Genomic DNA, 22583 nt, shown 5'->3' with positions numbered 1-22583 from the left:
TATATATATATATAGCTATATATATAGTATATAGATATATATATATATCTATATATGATATATATTATATATATATATATATATCATATATATATATACCACACACACCATATACATACATAGCAGTTACTGAGATGGAAAATAGTAATTTATCCCCATGAATATTTCCTATCAGATATAGAGCTTAAAGGCAGAAAAAAGTGCCTTCTCACATGGGCACCTTCAAAACTGTACATTAGTTTGTTAAGCGTTAACAAGTAAGAAAGGGAGACCAAGTATACTTACATCTCCAGCAGCAAGCAGGGCGCCGTTTGCCTCAGCCTGTTCATGTAGTTGTTATTCTGGAACTGCAAATGAAGACAAAGAACGAAAACAACACAATCAGCTCACTGGTGTCCAGATAACATCCACTGTAAATCAAGCCGCTTCCCTGTCATAACCGACACCTGTCACTCAGATGTCACACTTGGCTCTGAATGTTTGCACACTGGGTTCAACCCCTGTCTCTACATGCATAAGCACATTCTGCCACTCTGCCATTATGTGTGACATGATGAGAGGCATTTGAGAGGCCCTGGCCAATTCAATCCAGGGTAATGAGAATCTGGTCTGGCTATTCAGCTCTTATGGGACAGCAATTAAGGATATGTTTGCATCACAAAGCCAAGTATCAAGATGCAGTGGCAGGTTATTAACTCAAATAACCTATGGGAGAGGAGTGATACTGGGGGGAAAATAAGGAGGTAGAGGGTGTTTTTAATATGGGTGGTGTACATTTTAGGTCAATGGGAACATTTGACTAAGTCCATGCTTATGAAGTAATGAAGAAACTTACTTCCTCCTGTTCTGCTACAAAAAAACAAAAAAAAAAAGTGCTGTACTCTAGCATTTACATGTTAAGATGAGATTAAAATAACAGTGATGGATTGGTTAAAGCCACACTGTAAAGACACATTAGTGATTAAGGCAGCTGATAAGCTATCAAAACCCTGTACTTTGCAAAGAAATAACATGTTTTCACAACATCCCCCCCCGCCCCTACCAACCCACACATAGCCTGTTGGCAAAATGGCAGCCACTTCCTTTCTTCATAGACAACCATGCTGACAGGTAGGAACAATGGGACATAGAATGAAGAATTATGGGCTAGCAGCTGGGCCCATGAGCACAATGCACCTCTGTGTGAGCAAGGAGAGCAAACCCCAGCCTACACAGCTCAGAGGAAAAAGAGAAACAGCGCATTTGCGTCTCCGTGAGGTTCCACCGAGAACACTTTACCTGTTTTTAACAAAGAACTGAAATCGCTTTTATATGTTTATTACAAAGTCAGTCTCTTAAAACAGGGAGGGAGAGAAGGAGTGTGAGAGAGAGCGCGAAAAAATGCTTCTTATCAGAGCAGAAGCCAAACAGTAGTGGAAACAAATTAAGATCAGAGCAAGCTGAGAAGTGCATTAATATATTTTCTAGCTCTTTGTGGGTTTTTTTTTCTATACTCCTTTTCTTCTGAGTGGTTAGTATGTGAATGTAATTACCGAAAGAACTGCTGCTAATCAACTGCGAATGGTATCCATTAATTAGTCTATGCCCTGGAGAGAGAGTGGAGAGTCAGCAGCAGTGTTAACAGTGTTGCGCACCAATGAGAACGGGACTCCACAAGCTCTGCTAGCAGTTGCTGAAGCAGGTGGTTTGAGCCACCGAGGCTTCCGGTGCCATCTTACTTGGAACTGTCCTACTAAACTATATCTGACTCAATTACTGGGTTTACATGTTTGCACAAATGCATAAAGACACACACACACACGCAGAACACGCACTCCTTCACTTCGCAGCTGTGTGTAACTTTGAGACATGACATGGCTGGGTTAACGTCAGCTACTCAGCTTTAATTAACCTTATGCTGGGCTTATCTTGGAAGTGTTACTTCCGTTCCCCTTCTTCTTTTAGATAATAAATTGAAGTCTCAAAGATATCCTTCTCTATTCAAGCACTAGAACATTGGTTCTGATTGTGAGGGAGATAGGGCTTCGTGCAAGGCTGTTTCCATTTCTTCTCGCCCTGTGTCTGAATGTGAATAAGATTTTTCAAAAGGGAGCTGACAATTGCTCTCCAATGTAAATAGTTCCCTGAGAATTTGAGAAAAATCACAATGACATAGAAGCCAAACTTTCGGTTTTTAATGTAGATGCTTGTATACTTTGCTGCTGGTTGCCTTGAAAAGCAGTGAAGGCTTCTGAAAGTGGAAGGATTCCACCCCCCACCCCCCAGATTCCATGCAAACTTCCTGCTTCATTAATAGGCATGCATTTTCAACTCATTTACGTGGAACGCTACGTACTATCGGGTAATGCAGACAACTTCAAAAGCGCTTTTTTGGGGGGGGGTGCCATTAAACATACATCACACAGAGAGGTGTATCTGAATAAAAAACAGACATTGATCCAAAATCACTTCTACTTCATCACAGAAAATATGATCAAGACAAGTCCACGTGCCAATTAGCACCAGGAAACTCCTGGGCTCCGTCTCTGAGTCATGTTTTAGTGTGTTCCAGGCCCACTTAAGAGCAGTCAGAATCTCCCTCAGAGAACTGTGACTAACATCCCCAGAAATGTCCCCAGCACCGGTATGCAATCTTCACCATTAAAAGCTGTACCATGTCCGGGCCGGAGGCTCGGCGGACAACCAGAGCAGGGAGTGGAGATTGTTATTTTTATTCCCAATTCATTTCTCATTCTGGGGTAGGGGGCATTGTGTACCACATGTTTGCGCAAGTGCCGAGTTGAGTCAAATGCCAGATTAAATAAGTGTGATTGGAGGGACCACGCAAGCTGACGGTAAGGGACCACACTAAAATGGGTCAGTGCAGACATGAAGGCCCTGTAATTAAAATGATGTGATGAGCTAGACGAGCGCTGCGGCTGCCATGTGAAGAGCCAAACAACTGTGTGCGTGCCCACATTCAGACATAAATGAAAAGTTAGGGAAATCTGAGGACTGGGGTTACTTGATTGTTGTAAGACAAATGCTCCTAAAATACAACAAAAATGGCTTTAAATGTCTGGTAAAGCACTACAGTCACAGCCCAAGCAGGTTTGTTAAATGCAAGAAACCAGCCTCTTCAGTCTGCCCAATTCCAAAAAAGTCAGTCATGTACTTGGGTGTGCTTTTGCTTCTTTCAGCAGTGGGGAGTCATGGGGAAGCCATAGAAAATGGTGATTTAAAATAGCTTTGGGGTAGAAGGCTTATATTAACAGAGTGAATTCACGGTTAAAAGTGCTCTGTAATATGAGCTGCACTAAGAGTCAGACACAGCTACATGGCAGTATAAAAAGCTGGGTTCCCACTGTTTTTATTTCTCCTTCTGCACCACCAGCACATTTCTTCAATAACTGTTTAACAGGAGAGAATTAAGAGCTTACATAGACCCTGATCCTGAAGTGAATAGACTCCAGTATCTGAATAATCACAGGCAGACAGAAAAACCAAGCAACCTCGCAGTGAATAGGATAAATGTGAATTTCTAGGTTTCTCTATAAATTAAGTAGTATTGCAAAGTATTGCTTTTCTTATCAGTCTTCAGAGAGATTCTTTCAATCATAGTGAAGGTTTCAGTTATTCATTATCAGAGACAGCAGTACCAAATCACAATTTAAATGTGGTTTTTTTTTTCTGACTAAGGCCAGTGTCATTCTTTTAAATCCCACTGCAAGAACATTTGTATGAAAGAATGTCCAGTGGGAAATAAGGTGTTTTACAGCTATTACAGCAAACAAAATTATTTCAACCTCAGGGTGAACACAATATTGCACGAACATGACCCCTCTCACCCCCAATATGATGGAGTAACCACACAGATCCTATCAGTAAACATGAACTGGACAACCAAGATCCACAGAATACAGGCCTGAAGAGCCTCTGATAGCACAGATGCCTTTGCTTCATGCATACAAATGAAAAAACATGGGCTGTCCATATGTTTAGTCCAACATCAAATACTGCTTTATCGATGGCAATTAAATGACTAAGTATGACAGTTTTTACTATATGAAAGAGTGCTTTCTTTCATTTCAAATCAGCTTCAACAGACTGCCATTTGGTTTAACTGTACAATCATAAAGTCATAATATCATAGCTGTCTGTCAGCAGGTAACCAAATTGGACACATTCTTGCTCCATACTGAAAACCACTAAACTAATTCAATCAAGAGCCTGGGCTTTCCAGAAAACAAATCAACTGCTGACAAGCGATTTTACAGTTCAGCTTGAGCTCAGTAATCACAGCCTAGCATGTGTTCTCTGGAACATGACACTTGTGCTAATATGTTCTGCAGTGGTCTCCATAAAAGACAGCGAAAACACCACAGTTAAAACTCAATCTGCAATCCCAAGGAGCCCACTGTTAATTTGCTATGTATTATTTTATGCAATTTTCCTTTAAGGCCCTGCCTGCAACCAGGTTTTGAGCCTCTCAATGACGTGAAGGAGGCTGGAGATCAAAAGAGCAGCACTGTTTCCTTTCCTGCAATCCTGGTTGGGCTCTGTTGCAGCCTTTGGGAAAGTTATCTTCCAGAGGTACTCCTCACCAAATACATGCTCATTTACAACCCAATTCAGCATAAACACTCTGCAGCTGCGTCTCTGGTGATCACAAGGCCTATTCATGCACAGCAGGCCACTGTGCATGCAGAGGCAAGCTGACATATATAGATACATTTCCTCCTATGTGTGCAGCAGTCAATTTGTTAAAGCAACTCCACAACACAGCATGTCCACACAGTCAGCTAGCAAGCTGTGTTCTGATCTGCGGGCCGACCGAATCGATTGGTAATTCAGTTTAAAGCTAAAATCATTACTCCCCTGTATACTTCCCCAGCCCAGCACTGTCTTCCACTATTAAGACTGCTATCCTCAACTACATAAGGTAGCACTGAGGGGAAGTTCTCGAAAGCATCTCAGTCTTACTTTGCCTTTCAGTGGTAGTACCCCCACAACAGCGCGGAGAAGCCGGTGGTGAGAAAAAGTGAGATCTGAACTAAGCTGATGACAGTGTTGTTCAGGCTGTGTGGTGATTATCTTCCCCTCACATCACACAAACCACTAGAGTCTCAACTGCAGGTATCACGGCTTGCTTTACTTTAGTAAACACAGACCTCAAGAACACTTTTCAACCCTTGCAGAAATATCAAACCTCTCACAAAAATGGCTGCTTCCTGGTCACAGTAGGGGTTCAACAGTGAAAGAGATTTATGTAGCGTTTTAATCAGAGCAGTTAAATGTGGGATCTTTAACTCTTGGACCATGTCATCATTAAACTTAAGAAAAAACAAAAGACTTCAGAACATCACAGATGGGGTTGTAACTAGGCAACCCAAAAGCAGAGCCCTGTGCTTTAAAATTACTCCACATGGTAGAGGAACACTATAATTCCGTCAACAGCGCGCATAAAATAAGTTTGCATGTCCAACCAAAATGACAAGCTTAACTATCAAAATAAAGGAAAACTTACAAGCGATTTCACAGCTCAGCAAATATATATTGTGTTTTTTCAAGCTTCCCAGTCATTATGGCTGCGTTGAGAAGACAGTAAAAGGCAAACTATAGTTTGTGTATTCAGCATATTCCTTTGGGCAAAAATTATATTCATCCGCACAGACATGGTGTATGAGAGCGATAACATGGAGACACAAAAGACCAGAGTGAAACAGCATTTCTAAAATCAGGCAGAAAAGCTGTCAATCACTAAAAAGTAAACATCTGGCATGCATGCATCTGTTTATTTAGTCAGATTTTTTTTAAGAATACATTTGACCATAACAGCATTTTTATAATGCCAGACAGAGTACAATGTGATTTGGGGGATTTCATATTGAAATTTATGTTTCTTCCAATTAATAGATGAATGATCTGCTACTAAATACATGTTCCACAAAGACTTACCATGTGCTTCTCATTCACCTATTCATTCACACACAAATAAATCAATGGCAGTGGAGCCGCCATGCATACCTGCCATTAGGAGCAACTTGGCGCTCAGTGTCCTGCATTGGACATGTGGAAGACCACGGAGCAACTCCCAACCCTGTAATTAGCGGAAAACCTACTCTACTGCTTGGTAACTCCTATGCTAATAGTACACCGCTATACCAGATAGTACTATCTGTGAGGCTTGCATCTAGGCACAGAGGTGCTTGAGGTGTCAGCATATTAACACATCAGCATCAACATATCTTGATGTTTAGCAGTAATGCACCATCCTTACAGAAAAATATCAAGTTGCCATCTCAATTTAGCATGATAGAAGTGATAGAACTGCTAACAGCTTGCTAATGAGCACTATAGACATAGCAGATGTTGCAGCTAATAGAAATTGCATTAGTTTTGCAGGCAATGGGTCATGAAGCAAAGTATGCAACAATGAAAAACTGGAACAAATAATGGTGCAAGACAGTTGCCAACAAATTGTACTCCGCTCGCATTTAATCCACTGGGCATCATGAATATATGAATGTATATAAAATTCAACAGTGATCCATCCCATAGCTGTTGATCCATTTAATTCTGGACCGAAATGTAGACTGACTAAAATGATGCTGGAGCAGCATGACATGCATAGCTAAAATGACTCCTTTTTAACGCTATTTTATATTATAAACATGTAGCATTTTGCCTCAAATGATAAAGTTCTAAGACTTTCATGTGCAAATGTGGACTTTAAACTGTCATTTATAGTGACTACAGTTGGACTAATTTTGCAGCACAGACACAATTAATACCACCATGTTACAGAGTAGAGCTTAAACACACAGAGGTTCTCCACAGCTCCTGTTTCTGAGGCTCTCAGACTTGCAAATGTTGCCAAAACAAAGTTGGTCCCAGGATTGTCATAATGAACCAATAGCCTGAGCTCAGCAGCCTCAATAGTATGCAGGTCAACATCCAACATCCCGTTTTTTTTTTTTTTTTTTCCCCCTAGCTGTTGAGTCTGCTATGTACTCTCAAGAGCAAATCCTAAAAGAAAGCGCAAGCTAAATGGGGTTCCATCTTTGATCTGGCGGGGTGCAAAGCCACTGGCCCACAGCCACAAAGGAGCTTAGGCAATGGAGAGGGCCTCAGCAACATGGTGTAGCTTTCTCACAACTGCTGCCGTTGCATGGACACACAGCTCTTGAGGAAGTAACATGAGAGAGGCTTGTCTTGCCGGTGTTGTCTTGCTTTTACTGCTAAGCCATGTCTCAAGGCTGTTTACTTTCAGCAGCTTTGATGCAACTCCAACTCAAGATGGTATCAGAGGTGTGGATTTTAACCCAAGCTTATCCTGCTCTGCTTGCCATTCTTCTACTACAGAACACGAGGGTACTATCAGGTTGAAGAAGCTAATAAGAAAAAAAAAAGATTGTCAAATGTCAGGCAGGAGAAGAACAGCTTTCTGCCACTGGAAACAGGTTTCGTTTTAATGGCACTAATGGTCATGGTTGTACTACTTTTCCTGATTTGTCAGATGGCTGTGACCCTGGGACTTCACATAAAAGATCACTGAAAGCTGCTGGGAGTGGAGCACAGACATATTTTTTATTTATTTATTTTTTTTTATTCCCTGTGTGCTGTTAGTGACTAATACAATCATTATAAATGGCCCTGGGAATGTGCACAGTCAAGAGCTTTTAGTGATGGACTCAAAACAATCCTCTATTTCTTATCTGCTAATGCTGGATATAAAATGATGTAAAAGCCCAAAGTGGTGAGAGCATTAACATCAAGCTATTCAGTCCATTAAAAGCCTAATGTATTCTATAGCATGTTTTTGAGCAATGTTATCAACTAATTAGCTCAGTTTAACAGTATTTAAAGCTATTAAATATACAATCTTTTTCTCTCTTTTGAGAAATGATTACAAAACACCTCACAAGTAAACTATAAACTAGGAAACTTTAATCCAAGTTTCCTTATTTCTTATAGTTATTCCTACTCAAAATTCTTAATCCACCAAAATCTTTATGTGCACAACCTGTGTCGTTTCTGTTATTCTTAGCAGAAGACCAGTATGCACAAACCAGCCAGTTGTTCAATCTCTATAAATCTGAAAAGCACAAACTGCTGAGCGGTGACTCATATATCAGTCTATTATATACTACAGGGCTGACTGTATTAAACAAATGGCTAGGCCTGCAGCTGGAAAAGAGAGGCAATATAGAGAGAGCAGAGGTTATTGTCTAATTTAAATCTTGGCTGCTTTCCCAGAACTGTACCACATTCCAATTTGTGGCTGTGTTGCTTGGCGCTACTGACAGAGGTCCGGCTGCAAATACTCTCGGGCTCCTCTCCAGAAATGTGTCTCCAAACTGACAATCAACAAGTTGGCAGAGATTAACGGAATGACGGGAGCAAATTAGGTAAAAATAATGAAAATGCACAAATATAGATGCCGTGCTCTGTTATTTTCTTCCACCTGTGGTTGCAATAATGTATCTATAATCATTAAGACTTGATGTGCAACAACACGGGCTCATAAAGAAAGCCAGTACATTGCTTCTGTAATGTCTTTGAGTTCCATAATGAAATAGCAGCTGGAAAAGACATCTGTGAACACATAGTAGTTACAGAATGGTTGAGTGAGCTCTTAGAAGCAATTAGCTGTTTCAAGCATTTTCTCCTTGGCATACTATTGTCCGTTCATCTGCTAGATTGACAGCACACCAGGACATCATTAGCAAACCTGACAGCTGTTGAGTCGCAGACATTGTTTTTCTTGTGACAGCCACCATCAGGCTAAGTGCTTCACTAGTGTTTTTAACAGTATTTAAACTCAAAATGTCACTTTAACATTTCCTACTTCAAAAGCAGCGTGAGATTAAGATACCAGCTTTGAATAATTACAAACACTAAGCCTCAACTTTGATTCCGTATCATTGCACTGACATTTAAAAAGATTCGGAACAAAGACACATTACACATCTTTTAGTCATAATGCAAAAATTATTCCTTTCCTCTGTGTAAAAAGACAGGTTGGAGATCAAAGGGGTGTGAAAAACCTGGAGGTCTGCTGTGTGTGGAAGAGGCATTTTTTTTTCTTTCCTTTTAGAGAGAAGGAGAAGTTAGGCAAGTATTTACAGATTAAAAAAGGTTAAAAAAAAAAAAGCCTCATGCAAAACATTTCTGTTTAATACTTGTCAGTGCATGGCCAATCAAAAGCGACTGCACCCACACTGAATTTCACTAATGATAGTATCACGTGAGAAAATTCACACAAATGTTATACTTGCATGCACATTACAAACAAAATAAGCATAAGAAGGAGTCATGAAACAAAGGCAAATAAATCAGAATCCCCCCCCCCGTTTGAAATAATCATATGCATTGTATCTGTAAATCCTCCCTATACAGGTCTGTTTATTTGCTGCTGTGACAGCAAAGCACTTTTATCCAATTTCAATGCAAGCAGGGGAAAAAAAAAGGGGGGGGGGGGGGGGGGGGGGGGTTCGTCACTGGCATTCTCTGTATTTGAGCCTTGACCTCTATTTTAGGACCGTGCTGAGTTTCCCCACTAAAATAAATGAGAGCAGGACAGTCTGCTCTGAACTCACACCTTCCTGTGCACATGTTCTCCCATCACTCTTCATTTATCTTCATTAGGTTTGTTTGACCTGCTTCTCCAATTCCCTGCCAGTATAAATCTAAACACTATAGTCCACAGAGATCGTCAGTATGTTTGATATCTTGCAGAGGTGTAGGGCAACCGATTGTGAATAATTTCACAACTAAAGCTTTTATATGCCCACATTAATGTTAAAGGGTTTCTCCAACCATTCGGGTGCGTTCAGGCAACAAACCCTGAAAATAAATTCCACTAATCCAATTACTGAATATATAAACAAAGCCTGTAATGAAAAAAATCAGTGAATTCAACAGGGGGCGCCATGCTGTAAAATACTGATTGAAGGTTTAAGCAGGAGTGGGGAACAGAATTCCCACTGTCAACTTGTCATCGGCTAATTTACCTGGAGCCAGAGGGAGAGATTCACTGGACACATAGGGAGAGTTAATCTCTTCATTCATCTTTTGCTAAAGAGATCGACCCAATTAGCTTGCCACATTGACTGACAGCCCTTGTGTCTGCTTTTCTCCCGTGACTTTTTCCCTTTTTTAATTTTTTTTTTTTTTTTTTTCTTAAATCAGGAGGTATGCAGTTTATGCTGGCCCCAGCTGAAGGCTGTGAAAATTATTCAAGAGTACTGTACAACAGTGAAATAATCATGATGGCTTTATTCAAATCTGTCGAGTCTGAAATATTCACCACCACAATTTGCTGTGACTGATTAGCCAATGGAAGGGCTGCTTGGGGATAGCTCTCCAGAGTTTCTGTAATTGAGCGGATTTGACTTGGGAGAGTTTTTCTTCTGCTGATAACTACACATTCCCTTTTTAAAAATGTTCTTTTCCTTTTTTAGCCTTTCTTAAGAGCCAGTGCACATCAGAGTTATGACGCCTGCAGAAACAGCATGTATGTAGGACAGTTTATATTCTGATTGCTGTCTGTTTAAAATATCACGCAACATTGTGTGGATCTGATCATTTTCCCACTGTGTCACTGGTTGAAGGGCAGAGTGCGCAGAAACACCAGATCTGGAACCTCAAAGATTGGGGACAACAACAGCCTGAAGGTCTGCCACTGTGACCATCCAACAGTACATTGGAAATACATCTCTGTGGGCCAATCCTGATTTTGTAGTGGCGATTTCCTAAATGTAGGGTTATATACTGCAGCTGGTGTGTACATGTGAGGACTTGCAAACCAAAATTAGAGATGACAAACAGTGCAGTGAAAGACTGAACATCAAATAATGTCTAATAATGAGCCGTTTCATTTTAATCCTGTATGCATAATTACGACATTAATAATGTCAATCCTGATTTTGTCCGGTTCTGGAGACAAAAAAAGGCTACATTTATAAAAATCTTTGTGCCAAAATGTACTGAAAACAGCTTTCTTCTTTCACATTAAATCTCATTTATTTTGTACAGGGGGGATAGAAAGATGTTATTCTTTTTCAAAAACACACCACTAATGCTCTGGGGGCATGGTTTGTCATTGTTATTCAGTGCTCGCTCACCTACACTTAAAACATGATCCTTCTGGATTTTAATTAAGCACCAAGGTACCTCCCAGGGGGTTCTGGCTTGGCAAAGGAAACTACTTTGATTTATGTACTACTTTGTTGTTCCTGCTTGAAGCTTGCCTGTTATGAGGGACTGTGGTGGTGAATAAAAGAACCGGGCAATTATTCTTATTTGTTAATTAGTTCCTGTTGGGAATGTATTCTTGTGAATTCCAATACAAAGAATGAACACATAGCTGTCCCATTACCTGTCAACAGCTATGTTAGGACTGAGTAACCTGAGTATCATACTATAAGCTGGGTACAAGCTCATACATGTTTGATTGAAATTCACTGGTAAATCAACTAAAGCTGTTAGGAATATGCCCGAGTGTCAAGGATGCCAGTAGAATAATGCAGCAATTTACATGCGCCCCTGTCTGCCCACCACACCCACACAGCAGAAAATGGCACAAATCAGCAAAAATACTTATTTGCAGAACACGACAGAATGCTATTTAAACAGCAACACTATTCAAACAGAATCTACTGGCTGTTAAATAGGCAATTAACAGCAGCTCAAGAAAATTTAGTAGAAGTGTACATATTTAATAAACCTCTCAGACTTAGGGATATTAGAGAATTTGACATCATGGTTTTATGCATTAATGCACAAAGCGACACAATAAGCCCATAAAATATTATCAGCCACATTTGTAAATCAAAGCGGGAACTGAAGGCAAATTTCTCTCTCTGTGACTTGAAAGTGAAGTTGGCCAGTCACCTCAGTGTCACGAGAATGGTTTAAGAGGAAGACCTTGTGCGAGCTCTGCTCTCCTGGATGCATATCAGAAGCTAATGGAGTCTCGAAACTACAGGGGTGCTGCGGGATCGCCACGATTAGCTCGTGGAACTGCTGAAGGTCACCACTGCTGAGCTGAGCAGCCACAAGCCTTCATAAAAACCATGCAGTGTATCATTATTTTCAAAGTGTTTCATTATGGACGGTTAACCTTGGCTAACTCCAACCTAACACTTTAATCAGATGCCTGTAATGCCTTTGAAATATTGTAATCATTCAGTTTCTCTTCTTGTTTATCAACAGGAGAGAAAAATAATATTGGATCGTATTAAAAACAAAACAAAAATATTTAATATATAAACAAACAACACTTTCAACTATCCAAGGCTGTGCAGGTATTTGAAAAGTTACACTGTGAGTCAGAACCATCACAGATTAGAAACTAGATCAGTTTCCTTGGAAGGAATGTCATTTGAAAAAACTGTCAGTGGCTGTCCAGGGAAGGAAGCCCTGCCAATGTAAAGGCCTCATAGACCTTGATCTTGTTTCTACTTCTGCCATCCCACACTATGACCACATGCAAGAGCTCACGAGCCAGCAGAAACACACATGCACATAACAGTAAACAAGGACATGCTGTGAATAAGCCTCAACTTTACCTCCCAAAAATATCAGAAGTCAGCTCAAGAATTTCATGGACCCCATTCACAATCCTGCAGTTGAGGTTTTTGGAGAACGGATCTTTATTATGTGGTTGGAGTGTTTACTGAGGCTGTGTCCATTGTTCCTTTTTTTTTTTTTTTTTTCTTTTTTTCTTCATGAGACTGAATAAAAACTAGATGGATTCATGAATACTGCATGAATACTGCATTCTATCAAATAGGAAATCTCTTGGAAGAATTCTCAAAGCTGTGTTATTTCAGTAGCACGTTGAGAGCTGATCTTATTCAAATGAGGACAGCTGACGGGCAATTAGAACCAAAAGAATAATGTCAGACTCAAGAATCAACAGTTTGTTTTCGTTACAATGCAGAATATCTTTAATTTGTTTTCCCCAAAGGATCTACTCCTGACAAATAAAGATTAACATCCTTATGGATTTATGGCAGCATTAAAAAAAAAAAAAAAGCTGCTGGTTGAGGGTTAGGAAGAGATTAGAATCTTAGATCAATATTGAAAATATTCAGTCTGCTGTGTCTCATTCTTCAGGTCAGGTTTGCACAGTCTGCACAAACAAGTTTTTCATGGTGAGAAATGAGAAAAAAAAAAAAAGGTTAAAACTGAAGATGTGACAGAAATAAAGAGTGCGATGGAAAAACAGAACAGAAATATAAGTAACTGTTGAATTGCTGTGGTCTTGTTAAACAAAATGGACACAAAGACATTTCTGACAAACCAAGGTATGAAAGAGATATTAAAGGGCAAGCATTTAAGAACAGCTGTTTCATTCCCCTCAGGGAATGAACAAGATAATCATTGCTATGTAACGAGATCTTGATTCACTCCAACTTAACAATTACAGCAGGAACAGAAAAACCCACAGTTCTCATGTCAGAGAATTCCTATCTATAAAAATAAAGATCGAGTCAAACTGTTGCAGGTTGAGATGGCAGATATTTAATTCTGGGGAACTACTGAAGCTCTCGTTCACAGGGTGACGCAGGTTTGTAGACTGCAATACTGCTGCTATGATAGCTACTATATGAATAGAAGTGATCATCATCCAACTGGCACATACTTCGTTTGAGACACTGTGTAAACAGGGGACAAAACAGTAACCAAGGTTATACATTTTACCAATAAGCTTCAAATACAAATAAAAAAAAAGGTACTTTCATCTTTTGCTGTGTGATAAACTGGTTCTCTTTCAAGTTGGTCTTCCTTGAACTCTGATGCAGTTTTGCTTGAAAACACGCCATCCATTTGGCCATTCAAATAAAAGTTTTATTTACCTACATTATTTAAGCTCTTTGTCCAACGGGTCTAAAGGATATTTGCACACCTGCTACTATTGTCAGTCCTTTTAGTGCAACCTGGTAACAAGCTGCATTATGGGAATGTGTGATGTAGGAGGGGGGGCAGCTGAAAAAGGGAGGATTAATCACACTGTGTAACAAGTAATACTACACACCTGCAGCCCATAGTCCTATAATGAGAAAGAAATTCACACTGAACCTGATATACGAACAAGGGTTGGCATCATGAATAATGTTTCTATGACTAGGCTGGTTTAGTTTTAACAGTCAAAGCAAACTGAAGCATATAAAAAAATACTACATGCAACCAAAGCTAAGCTTATTATGCATTCATGTATTTCAGTAATATCTCAGTTTTGAGTTCAGTTTTCTGCATTTATCTAACTCAAAGGTCACTTAGATGCAAAAAGTAGGAAAGGCTAAAGGAAATCAGTCTAAATGTAAAGACAGAAGCAATTAATTCAACTGGCACTGCTTAGAAATTATTACCCATAACTGTATAAGACATCTATCAGTGGCCTGTGCGCCTTACAAAGAGCCAAAGGCTTAAATCAAGCAAGTCAAGTTAAAAGGAAAACAGCAGAATGTTTTGATACAGTCTGTGAGCCCATTAAGAGAATTGGACATTAGATCTATGAAACATGGAATGGCTGCCTCTCTGGAAAGCTTTAAAAATGAATGCGGCTTAACAGCGAGGCTAACCACTAAAGGGACACAACACTTATTGAATCAGCCAACCAGAAGTGATTGACTGGTCCTTTTGAAACTGCTTAATTCACGGTTAAAAGCAGTTTTCTGGAGCACAGGGAGTTTTCCTCCCTTCTTTTAATAAGTCAGCAAGGTTGAGGCTGTCAAAAACGTAGCGAGCCAAAACCAGATTAAAACAGTTGATCATAGTGGAAAAGGCTCTCTTAAGGGGCTCTGTCTTGAACAAAACGGGCACAGCATTCACAGAAATATAAAATAACTTGTCGAGGTTTATGATATCCTTGGCCTTACATAACTAACTTACAGGTGCATTACACTAGTTTTCTTTGTCTAACTTTAGTTCTACAGTACATGGCAATCAGAGTAATTGGTGTCATTTTTTAAAAAAAAAACAAAAAAACAAAACAAAACAGTGTGATAATTGCTGGAGAAGCTACACAATCCCAGATATATGCAAGGAAATACAACTTTGGTGAGTGCTAGCCCAACAACAAAACCCAGCCTGTTAGCTTTTTGTTAATCCTTCTCTTCGATGGTCACCTGCCAACAATCACAGCATTTACCATTTCAGCCTTTGATTTCCTGTACTTCAAAAATAATTAACAGGAGGTCAGAATCATAGAGCATATAAAGTATGATCTTGTGGCGCTACATAAACTAAGAGTGCAATCCTGAGGTACAAAGTGCAATCACATGGGGATGTGGGTGAGTGCCACTTTGAGCTTGAGGCAATATCTCTGCAATAACACAAACACAGACACCCTTGACATAACATCACAGCCATTCATTTTTTCATGACAGTGATATATATTCACAACTTTATACAACTTAAGAAAACTCCTGTAAGCTAAGTGTCTTTAATAAAGTCTCAGTCTTATCTAAAGCCCATCAAACCCTAAAACTAAACTCAGCCCCCTTTAGTCCCCATGCTGACCTGGACAATTTCATCTTTTCCACCTTTATAGGGAGCTCTAAGATAACAGCTGTCTTCTAGATGAGTTCTGTCTTTTGGTGGATCTCTGAGTTATGGATGTTTTTAAGGGGCTCGGTTTTTGTGTCCCCCCCCCCCTAATCTCCTCACAAAACTCATTCTATTTATTGATGCTAGTGTGTTGTCACACAACTTTGACATATTTTAATGAAGTCAGCAGTGAAATTATTACAGTCACATTTCATTTGGACTTTAATGATGCATTAACTAATTAGATATTTGAGAAAATACATATCATAAGAAGCTCCATGTGCAACTTCTAGTTAGAACGTAAAGATCTAAATGATCTAAAAATTACAGGAGAATTTTTGTTAAGCAATCCAAATGAGAACAAATGTTAATGAGCAGATATTCAGATAAACACTTAAACCATCACCTTTCATAACTCTGGATGTCACCATAATCTTTCCCAAGGTACAAGATGGTTTGAAGGATGGTGTACTCGCGTTGTTTACATGTTTGTATCTGTCCTCTTTATACCAATGAAAGATGTTTTTTGAAACAGCTATGTAGCTACATATATTCAAAAGGAGATTATTTTTTTTCTTTGCTAGGCAAGGACAAACAATGCTGAAGTTAATCCTTGAGGAAAAACTATGTGCACAAGGAAAGCCTATGGCACAGAAACATTCAACATATAAGCATGAATTATTTTACTGCTTTTAAAGTGGGTCCCTTATTTTTCATTAGACATGAGATTATACCAGCACAGCAAGATGGCTCTTGTCTATAGAATGGTGCCTTATGGGTCGTGAATCCACCAGTTGGGAAATAACTTCATAGTGTGAGGTCTGCCTAAATGAACCACAGTGAGTAATGCATGAGGAGATGTAATGAAGTGGATTTATGAGCAGTGATGGCAAGATTACAGAAGGTCTTTACGAGTGCTGATCTGGGTAATGGTCTATGTCTTTCGAAGATTTCAGAGCTTGAGGATTTGTCACATCCACCTCATAAACAAAAGTGGACAACCTGAGACCGTCGTACAGCTGCTGATTCCTTGAAGGATCAAAGCAACAATCATTACGTTGTTCAGAAGAAACACCATGCAGAAAATGGAGAGCTGGGCATTGACAAAATATGTGCTGTCTGTCAAATGGAGCAGTCATTTTTTTGGAGACAGGAGCTCCAAGTACAGCGTGTGTCTTCATGTAGACAAACTAAAAATAACACTCTAGTCTCAGTGGGAAAATTAGGTGTTTAATAAATCTGCTGAACTACATCTCCTGACAAGCTACAATTAAAGGACTCAGCAAAACACATCAGCTATTCACTTCTTGAACATTTAAACATTTAACATGCACCTTGGAGTCATATCCATCAAGTGCTGAGTTTGACAAAGCAGACAACCTCCCTGCCCCTCCCCAAAACACACACGCACTGCATTACCGCACACACACACACACACACATTTAAAGTTGTGTTTGGATATGTTTAGAATGTGTGTGATGAAATGGCACCAGCTGTGTACACTGGAGAGATGCACAAGGCCCCCCTGGTAAAGAGTGTTAACCCCTTCCCTCCTGCTGAAGCTGAAGTGACAGCAGAGACAAAAGAAGCCTGGCGCACTATGGTTTGGACATAATAAGAGGTTATTGCCCAGGGGTTAGCAAATGTGAAGCTACATTAATTCACTTCCCCCAGACCTTAAAATCTTTGTTGCTCTTGGTTTCCTTACATATGCATGTGTCGGTAGAACCCATATAAACTAAGTAGTTCATGGCCTACAGCCCATTTCACCAGCTCAGTAAAATCCTCTGATAAGTGCATCATGTTGTGGCTTGAAAAAAGTTCTAATCAGGGAATAACAGCACAGTTAGTCTGTCCTATTATGGCTCGTGGATGATAAAATACAAAGCTGACAGTAAACAAATTATTCCGTCCTTTAATCAATATCTGGTTGAAAAACAACAAAGCAGAGCACGTGTGGCAAAAGAGGATTTGTCATCAAGATAATTTCTCAGAAATTACTTATTATGCTGCACATGAGGCTGCAATCCTTAAGCTTTTACTCCAGGTTGACTTGGTGATGCCTGTTACAAGTCTGTGGTTTAATACAACAGCAAACAACATGAGCAGCTAAATATCAGTAGACCAATGGTGCAACCACCACACTATTAATCACATCTTAATGAAGAAGTCAGTCAGTAATGATTACACTGCAAAGTTGGTTACCTTTCCAAGTTAATAGGCAGACGACAAATGTCCATAGTTTGGTTTTGTAGACACACTGTTGACGTATGTTCGGCCAATGGGATTATTCTATGTAAATTGATAAAATGCTGACAATATCATTAAAGAAAAGCTCTTAGTCAAAAAATTCTAAGATATTTAATTAGAGTTTGTCCTTTCCCTTTAAAGTGCTTCACTAAGCACAACCGCATGTTTCCTCACAGCACTGCATGTCAACACTAAGACAGTACAAGTCCTGCAAGATGATTTCAGTTTGCAGCTTTTGTTATGTACAAATGCTATAGAGCCTTTTGGCAACATGTTTATCTGCAATACTGCTAATAAAACACTCCAATGTATGGGCAATTCTCAACTGCAATGAATTACAATGTCTCAGTGGAGCTGGTATTCGTTTTCCAAATAAACCTCCTGTGTTAGCACCAGTGCAGGTGAGGAGTTTGTATTAACATCTGTTGGTGATTTCTTGGCGCCTGGAGGTAATGAAAGCCCACACTAAATGGATACTGTATCTGAAACATTATTAAACCTTTAGGAAAAAAAAAAAAAGACCAGATGGCCATAAATATGGGAATAACACAGGGGCTCTTTCATGAAACCATTAAAGTCGATCACATTTGACTTTTACAAATACCAAAACCAGTTAAATCCAAACGGCTCTTTGTCTTTGGTTCATGTTGTGCCTGACGGAGAAACATGCAGCCTTAAACTGTCTTGCATCACTGGAATTTCTTTAAATAATAAGTTAGACAAATAAGACATAAATGCATATATATCCATATATGCGCTCATATATTGATTTAAAGTTTTTCAAACTTCAAAAAGGCAGCTTTTATAAAATTTACTGACTTCAACCAGGTGTTCTCAGCAGAAGCCAAAGAGCCAGAAAAACCAATAGTCATTATCAGATAAATTGAAAACAACGCTACCTGAAGTAACAACCAATCAGTAAAAGTAGGAGCCTTGGTGTTTTTGCCCTTGAGCATACCTGATCCGTGTTCACCCTCAAGTCAAGGTAGTTTAAGAGAAATGGACCCCACTGTGACAGCGCTGTCACTCACCCTGCACACGCTGTAGTCAGTGTTTAAAATCCACAGAAATAAGCCTTTACAATTTCAGTTTCAATACAGAAACCCTGTTTAATTCTTCCAGACTGCAACAAGGGAATTTTTTTCTTACAAAATAGACTTTATATGAGAATTATTCAGCTGTGTGAAGTTGTGGCATGTTTCTCTTCAGCACATTCATCTCGGTGCCAAAAAACCAGCAGTTTCATTAGTCATGACTGCAGCACCTAATTAAGTTTGTGCCACTCGTTTGGATTTTTCTGTAAATTTAAAAGAATCTCTGATGTTTCAAAGTGCCTCTGGGCCCTTCTGTCTCTCTTGTCATTAAAATTGAACATTTCCTGCGCCAGCTTTTTGAGTGGGTATTGCCTGTTTTCAAATCAAAACTGTGAATCTAGCGAAAGTTTGGCTGTTTGCAAAAGGTGCTGTGACAGCTTATAAATAGATTAAAGAAGTAATGCTTCAGCTCTCTTTGACTTGTAAGCATGCCACATCTTTTAGATGACTAACCGCTCTGCATTGTGCTACCTTTCAGCGAGCTGATTCAAATAAATTGGAGGCTTATTTGAAAGATGCATGCAAAAGAGCCTATTTGTTCACAGTGGAAAGGCATTGTAATTAGCATGAAATGCATGCTTTGTACTCTCCCTCCCTCTCTTTTCCTCTCTCCAACATAACTGGTGGAGATACTGGATAAGCACCTTCTCACCACCCTCTCTCTCTCTCTCTCTCAGTCCATGCCTCTTTTTGCATTGTGGCCAATTACTGTTACAGATGGAAAATTTCACTTGACCCGGGGATTTTATGAGCAGAATAAAATCACACTTCAACTCTTACACCAATTCAAAGCAATGTGGTTAAAGTTTCTTGAGGCTGATGAAGACATGATGAAATTGGGCATATATGACAACTTGGCCAAATGACAAAGAGCTGATGAAACACTGAGACAAACCTGGTAACTGTTTTAAGCAGCATCAGATTCCAAACAGAGCTGCATTACAGGGCTGAATAATTTGGGAAGGGGGTAGTGTGTCTGTGTGTGTATGTGTGTTTCTGAGGAGGGGTGGGGGGTGTAGGAAGTACCATTGTTTAGACTTCATAAAAAAAAAAACACTAGCAGTAGTTGTGTTATTTTTGACTGCCACAATCTTGTTCTCTCTTGCTGCGATAGGTGAGAGTCAAGATGCTGATTGATCACAGGCCTAACACTTCAAGTATTACATCACTCACAAAATATCACAAACCATCAACTCTGTTTTACATAAGCTCTGCTTAGGAGAGTTATTAAGCTTCAGGGATATTCTTACTCACAGCTCAGACACAGAGCTGCTTGTATACAAGTATGAGGAAGTGAACAGAACAACATGTAAACAATGCAAATACACCATGCAACCTGGCAGTGGGCAGATAAAACTGTGGCGCACAGTATGACAGTCCAGAGTTTAACTGATGCCATGGGTAAGATAAGTGCACAAAACAAAGCAATGCTGATAATAAACACATTCATACTGAACAGATAGTGAGCTGTCTATTCCTCTTTCTGCTTGTGCATGTTTTTCTAAATGTTAATAAGGAATGTGATACTTAGAGTTCATTCTAAGCACTGCCTGAAAATCCCGTGAGCAGCATGAGCTGAAGGTGGCTGCATACAGAAAATAAGGTAAAAATACACAGCAGTTAACCAAAAGACAAGCAACGATTTCTTTATCATTCTATTTAACTGTATGAGGTGGACGGCTGTGAAGAAGAGCAGGTACTTGACGGTCTACACTGTATCTTATTTTTTAAAATCACATCTGACCTGTAATGTAGGCTGACAGGATGTTAAGGAACATGAAACCCTAAAGCCAGCAGCGTCCATGATTGTGGAGCACATCACTCTGGTGAGAGTTTAGCAGTGCGGCGAGGCTGGTCCAAGCTGGACAAAAAGTAACACTGTGCCGCTACACTTGTCCTGTGCTCCCATTTCCTTTCCTAGTGAACAGCAACAAAGTTTGCGGCAAAAGAGGAAAGTACTGATTAGGCGGAAAGACAGCTATGAGTCGAGGAAAGAGGAAGTAAGTGCAGGCGGTTCTAATTAAACTTCATGTTGGGCAGAGTTTCAATAGTAAAAAAGGTAAAAACGGTGCACTCATGGTTCCAGCACCAACGTGGTCGCACAACAGAAAACAAAACTACAGCACGAAACGGGAGGGATTACTCACCTTATTGAAGTTGTAGTATCCCAAACAGTGGGCAAAATCCAGGTTTGGTGGATCTCCTGGAATAGAATTTCCACCGGCAGTCGGATAAAATCTTACATCCATGATGTGTGAGGGAGCCGCGCAGCTGTAGCTGTAGCCTGCTCTGCACGGAGCTCAATTTGTTTCTGCCGTTTACAATCCAAGCGCACAGAGAGATGGAGCAAGAAAGGCGGCGAAACTGACCCAAGCTTTGTTAGGGTAAACGAGATACTACGGTAAAGGGGGAGAGGGAGGGAAACAGGTAAAGTTTTGATATTCCTCCTTTACACCTTGTTCAGTAGCTTCATTTCTGTGGAAGTCCACATGAAGGTTGGACTGAGCCTAGGAAGCTGTCCCTCAAAGAGCAGCAGACGCTGTGTGCCCATGCATTTACACACAGCTGCTGCTGTATACAAAGAAGCCACGAGACCGGCGAGTGAGCGTGGGTCCACCTCCTTTTTCCTCCTTCAGACGCAGGGGGGGGGAGGAAAATGAAAACTCTGTTAAAGTGGTGCTAAATAACACGAAGTAAAGTCCGCGCGTCTGAATAGCGCTCAAAAAAAAAAAACGCGCCCGTGTCCTCCGCCGCGCGTCGCAAAAGTTTATTTCTCCAACTTGCAAAACTAGTTGGTGAAGCAGTTTGAGGAAGAAGCAGTTAGCTGGCCGCGCGAACCCATCTGCTAAATACAGCGTTTGTACAACAAGCTGAACAACACTCCACAGATGGTGCAATTAGTGAATGTGATGTACTACACCGAGTATCTCCGTTCAGCCCTCGGCTCTGCCTGTCGTAGTGATGAACAAGGCAAAACGTGTGAACAAGCCAGCCACTCCCCAAACACACTAAGCCACGCCCATGCAAACACTGCATTTAAGTCCATGTGACATGTTGTCATATGATAATTAATCACTATTAAGGCTCGTTTTTTTTTTTCCATGTCTGTGTGTATTTTATTTTAACATATATTTTTATGTCCTTTTAAACGATCACAGTTATACTGAGTGGCAGGTTATATCCACATATATATCTTTACACCTTACTCTGTTTTCATCTGCATTACCACTGCCAACAGGTAGAATAGCTGCTGCAGGTTTTCTCCCATCTGTTTTCCTTCTGCGTATTTTTTCATTTTTCACTGTACAGTTTTTGCTGTCCATGTTAATTTTTTTTTCTCACACTGCTACCTTATTTGATGCTTATGTATGTTTTAGACAGGTTTCTGTCTATGACATTTTGTTACTTATAAAGCCTTCAAAACGTTTTCAGAATTTAGTGTTTGTGATCTGCAAGTCACATTTTTAATGTAATATTAATTTTATGCAATTAGAAATTATATTAATCCACTGCTGAATGGTTGGGGGGAAACTTGTTGAAAGAGATGAAAAAGAAATCTAATTAAAAAATCTATACTTTTGTCTGGTGGAATACTGTAGCAATAGTAGAAAGTTCTGTGGATCCAAAACATCTGACAAGGGTTTAAGTATTCATTGCCAGAAACAGTTTAACCTGGAAAAAAACCATAACAATTAAAGG

At 39.8% G+C, this 22583-nt stretch overlaps 1 protein-coding gene across 1 annotated transcript in view; it reads right to left on the bottom strand.

The window, feature by feature from the left end:
* The window catches only part of tox3 (TOX high mobility group box family member 3), a 37996-nt gene extending 16173 nt beyond the window's left edge, over nt 1-21823 (bottom strand). Inside the window, 3 exon segments of the mRNA XM_030757686.1 lie at nt 286-323; nt 326-347; nt 21032-21823. Coding sequence (XP_030613546.1) covers nt 286-323; nt 326-347; nt 21032-21133 — 162 coding nt within the window. The 5' untranslated portion in view covers nt 21134-21823.
* Nucleotides 21824-22583: the final 760 nt, after the last annotated feature.

Source organism: Archocentrus centrarchus, chromosome 3 (assembly GCF_007364275.1).
Source record: "Archocentrus centrarchus isolate MPI-CPG fArcCen1 chromosome 3, fArcCen1, whole genome shotgun sequence".
Classification (NCBI taxonomy): domain Eukaryota; kingdom Metazoa; phylum Chordata; class Actinopteri; order Cichliformes; family Cichlidae; genus Archocentrus; species Archocentrus centrarchus.
This window is presented reverse-complemented; position numbering and strand designations above follow the sequence as displayed.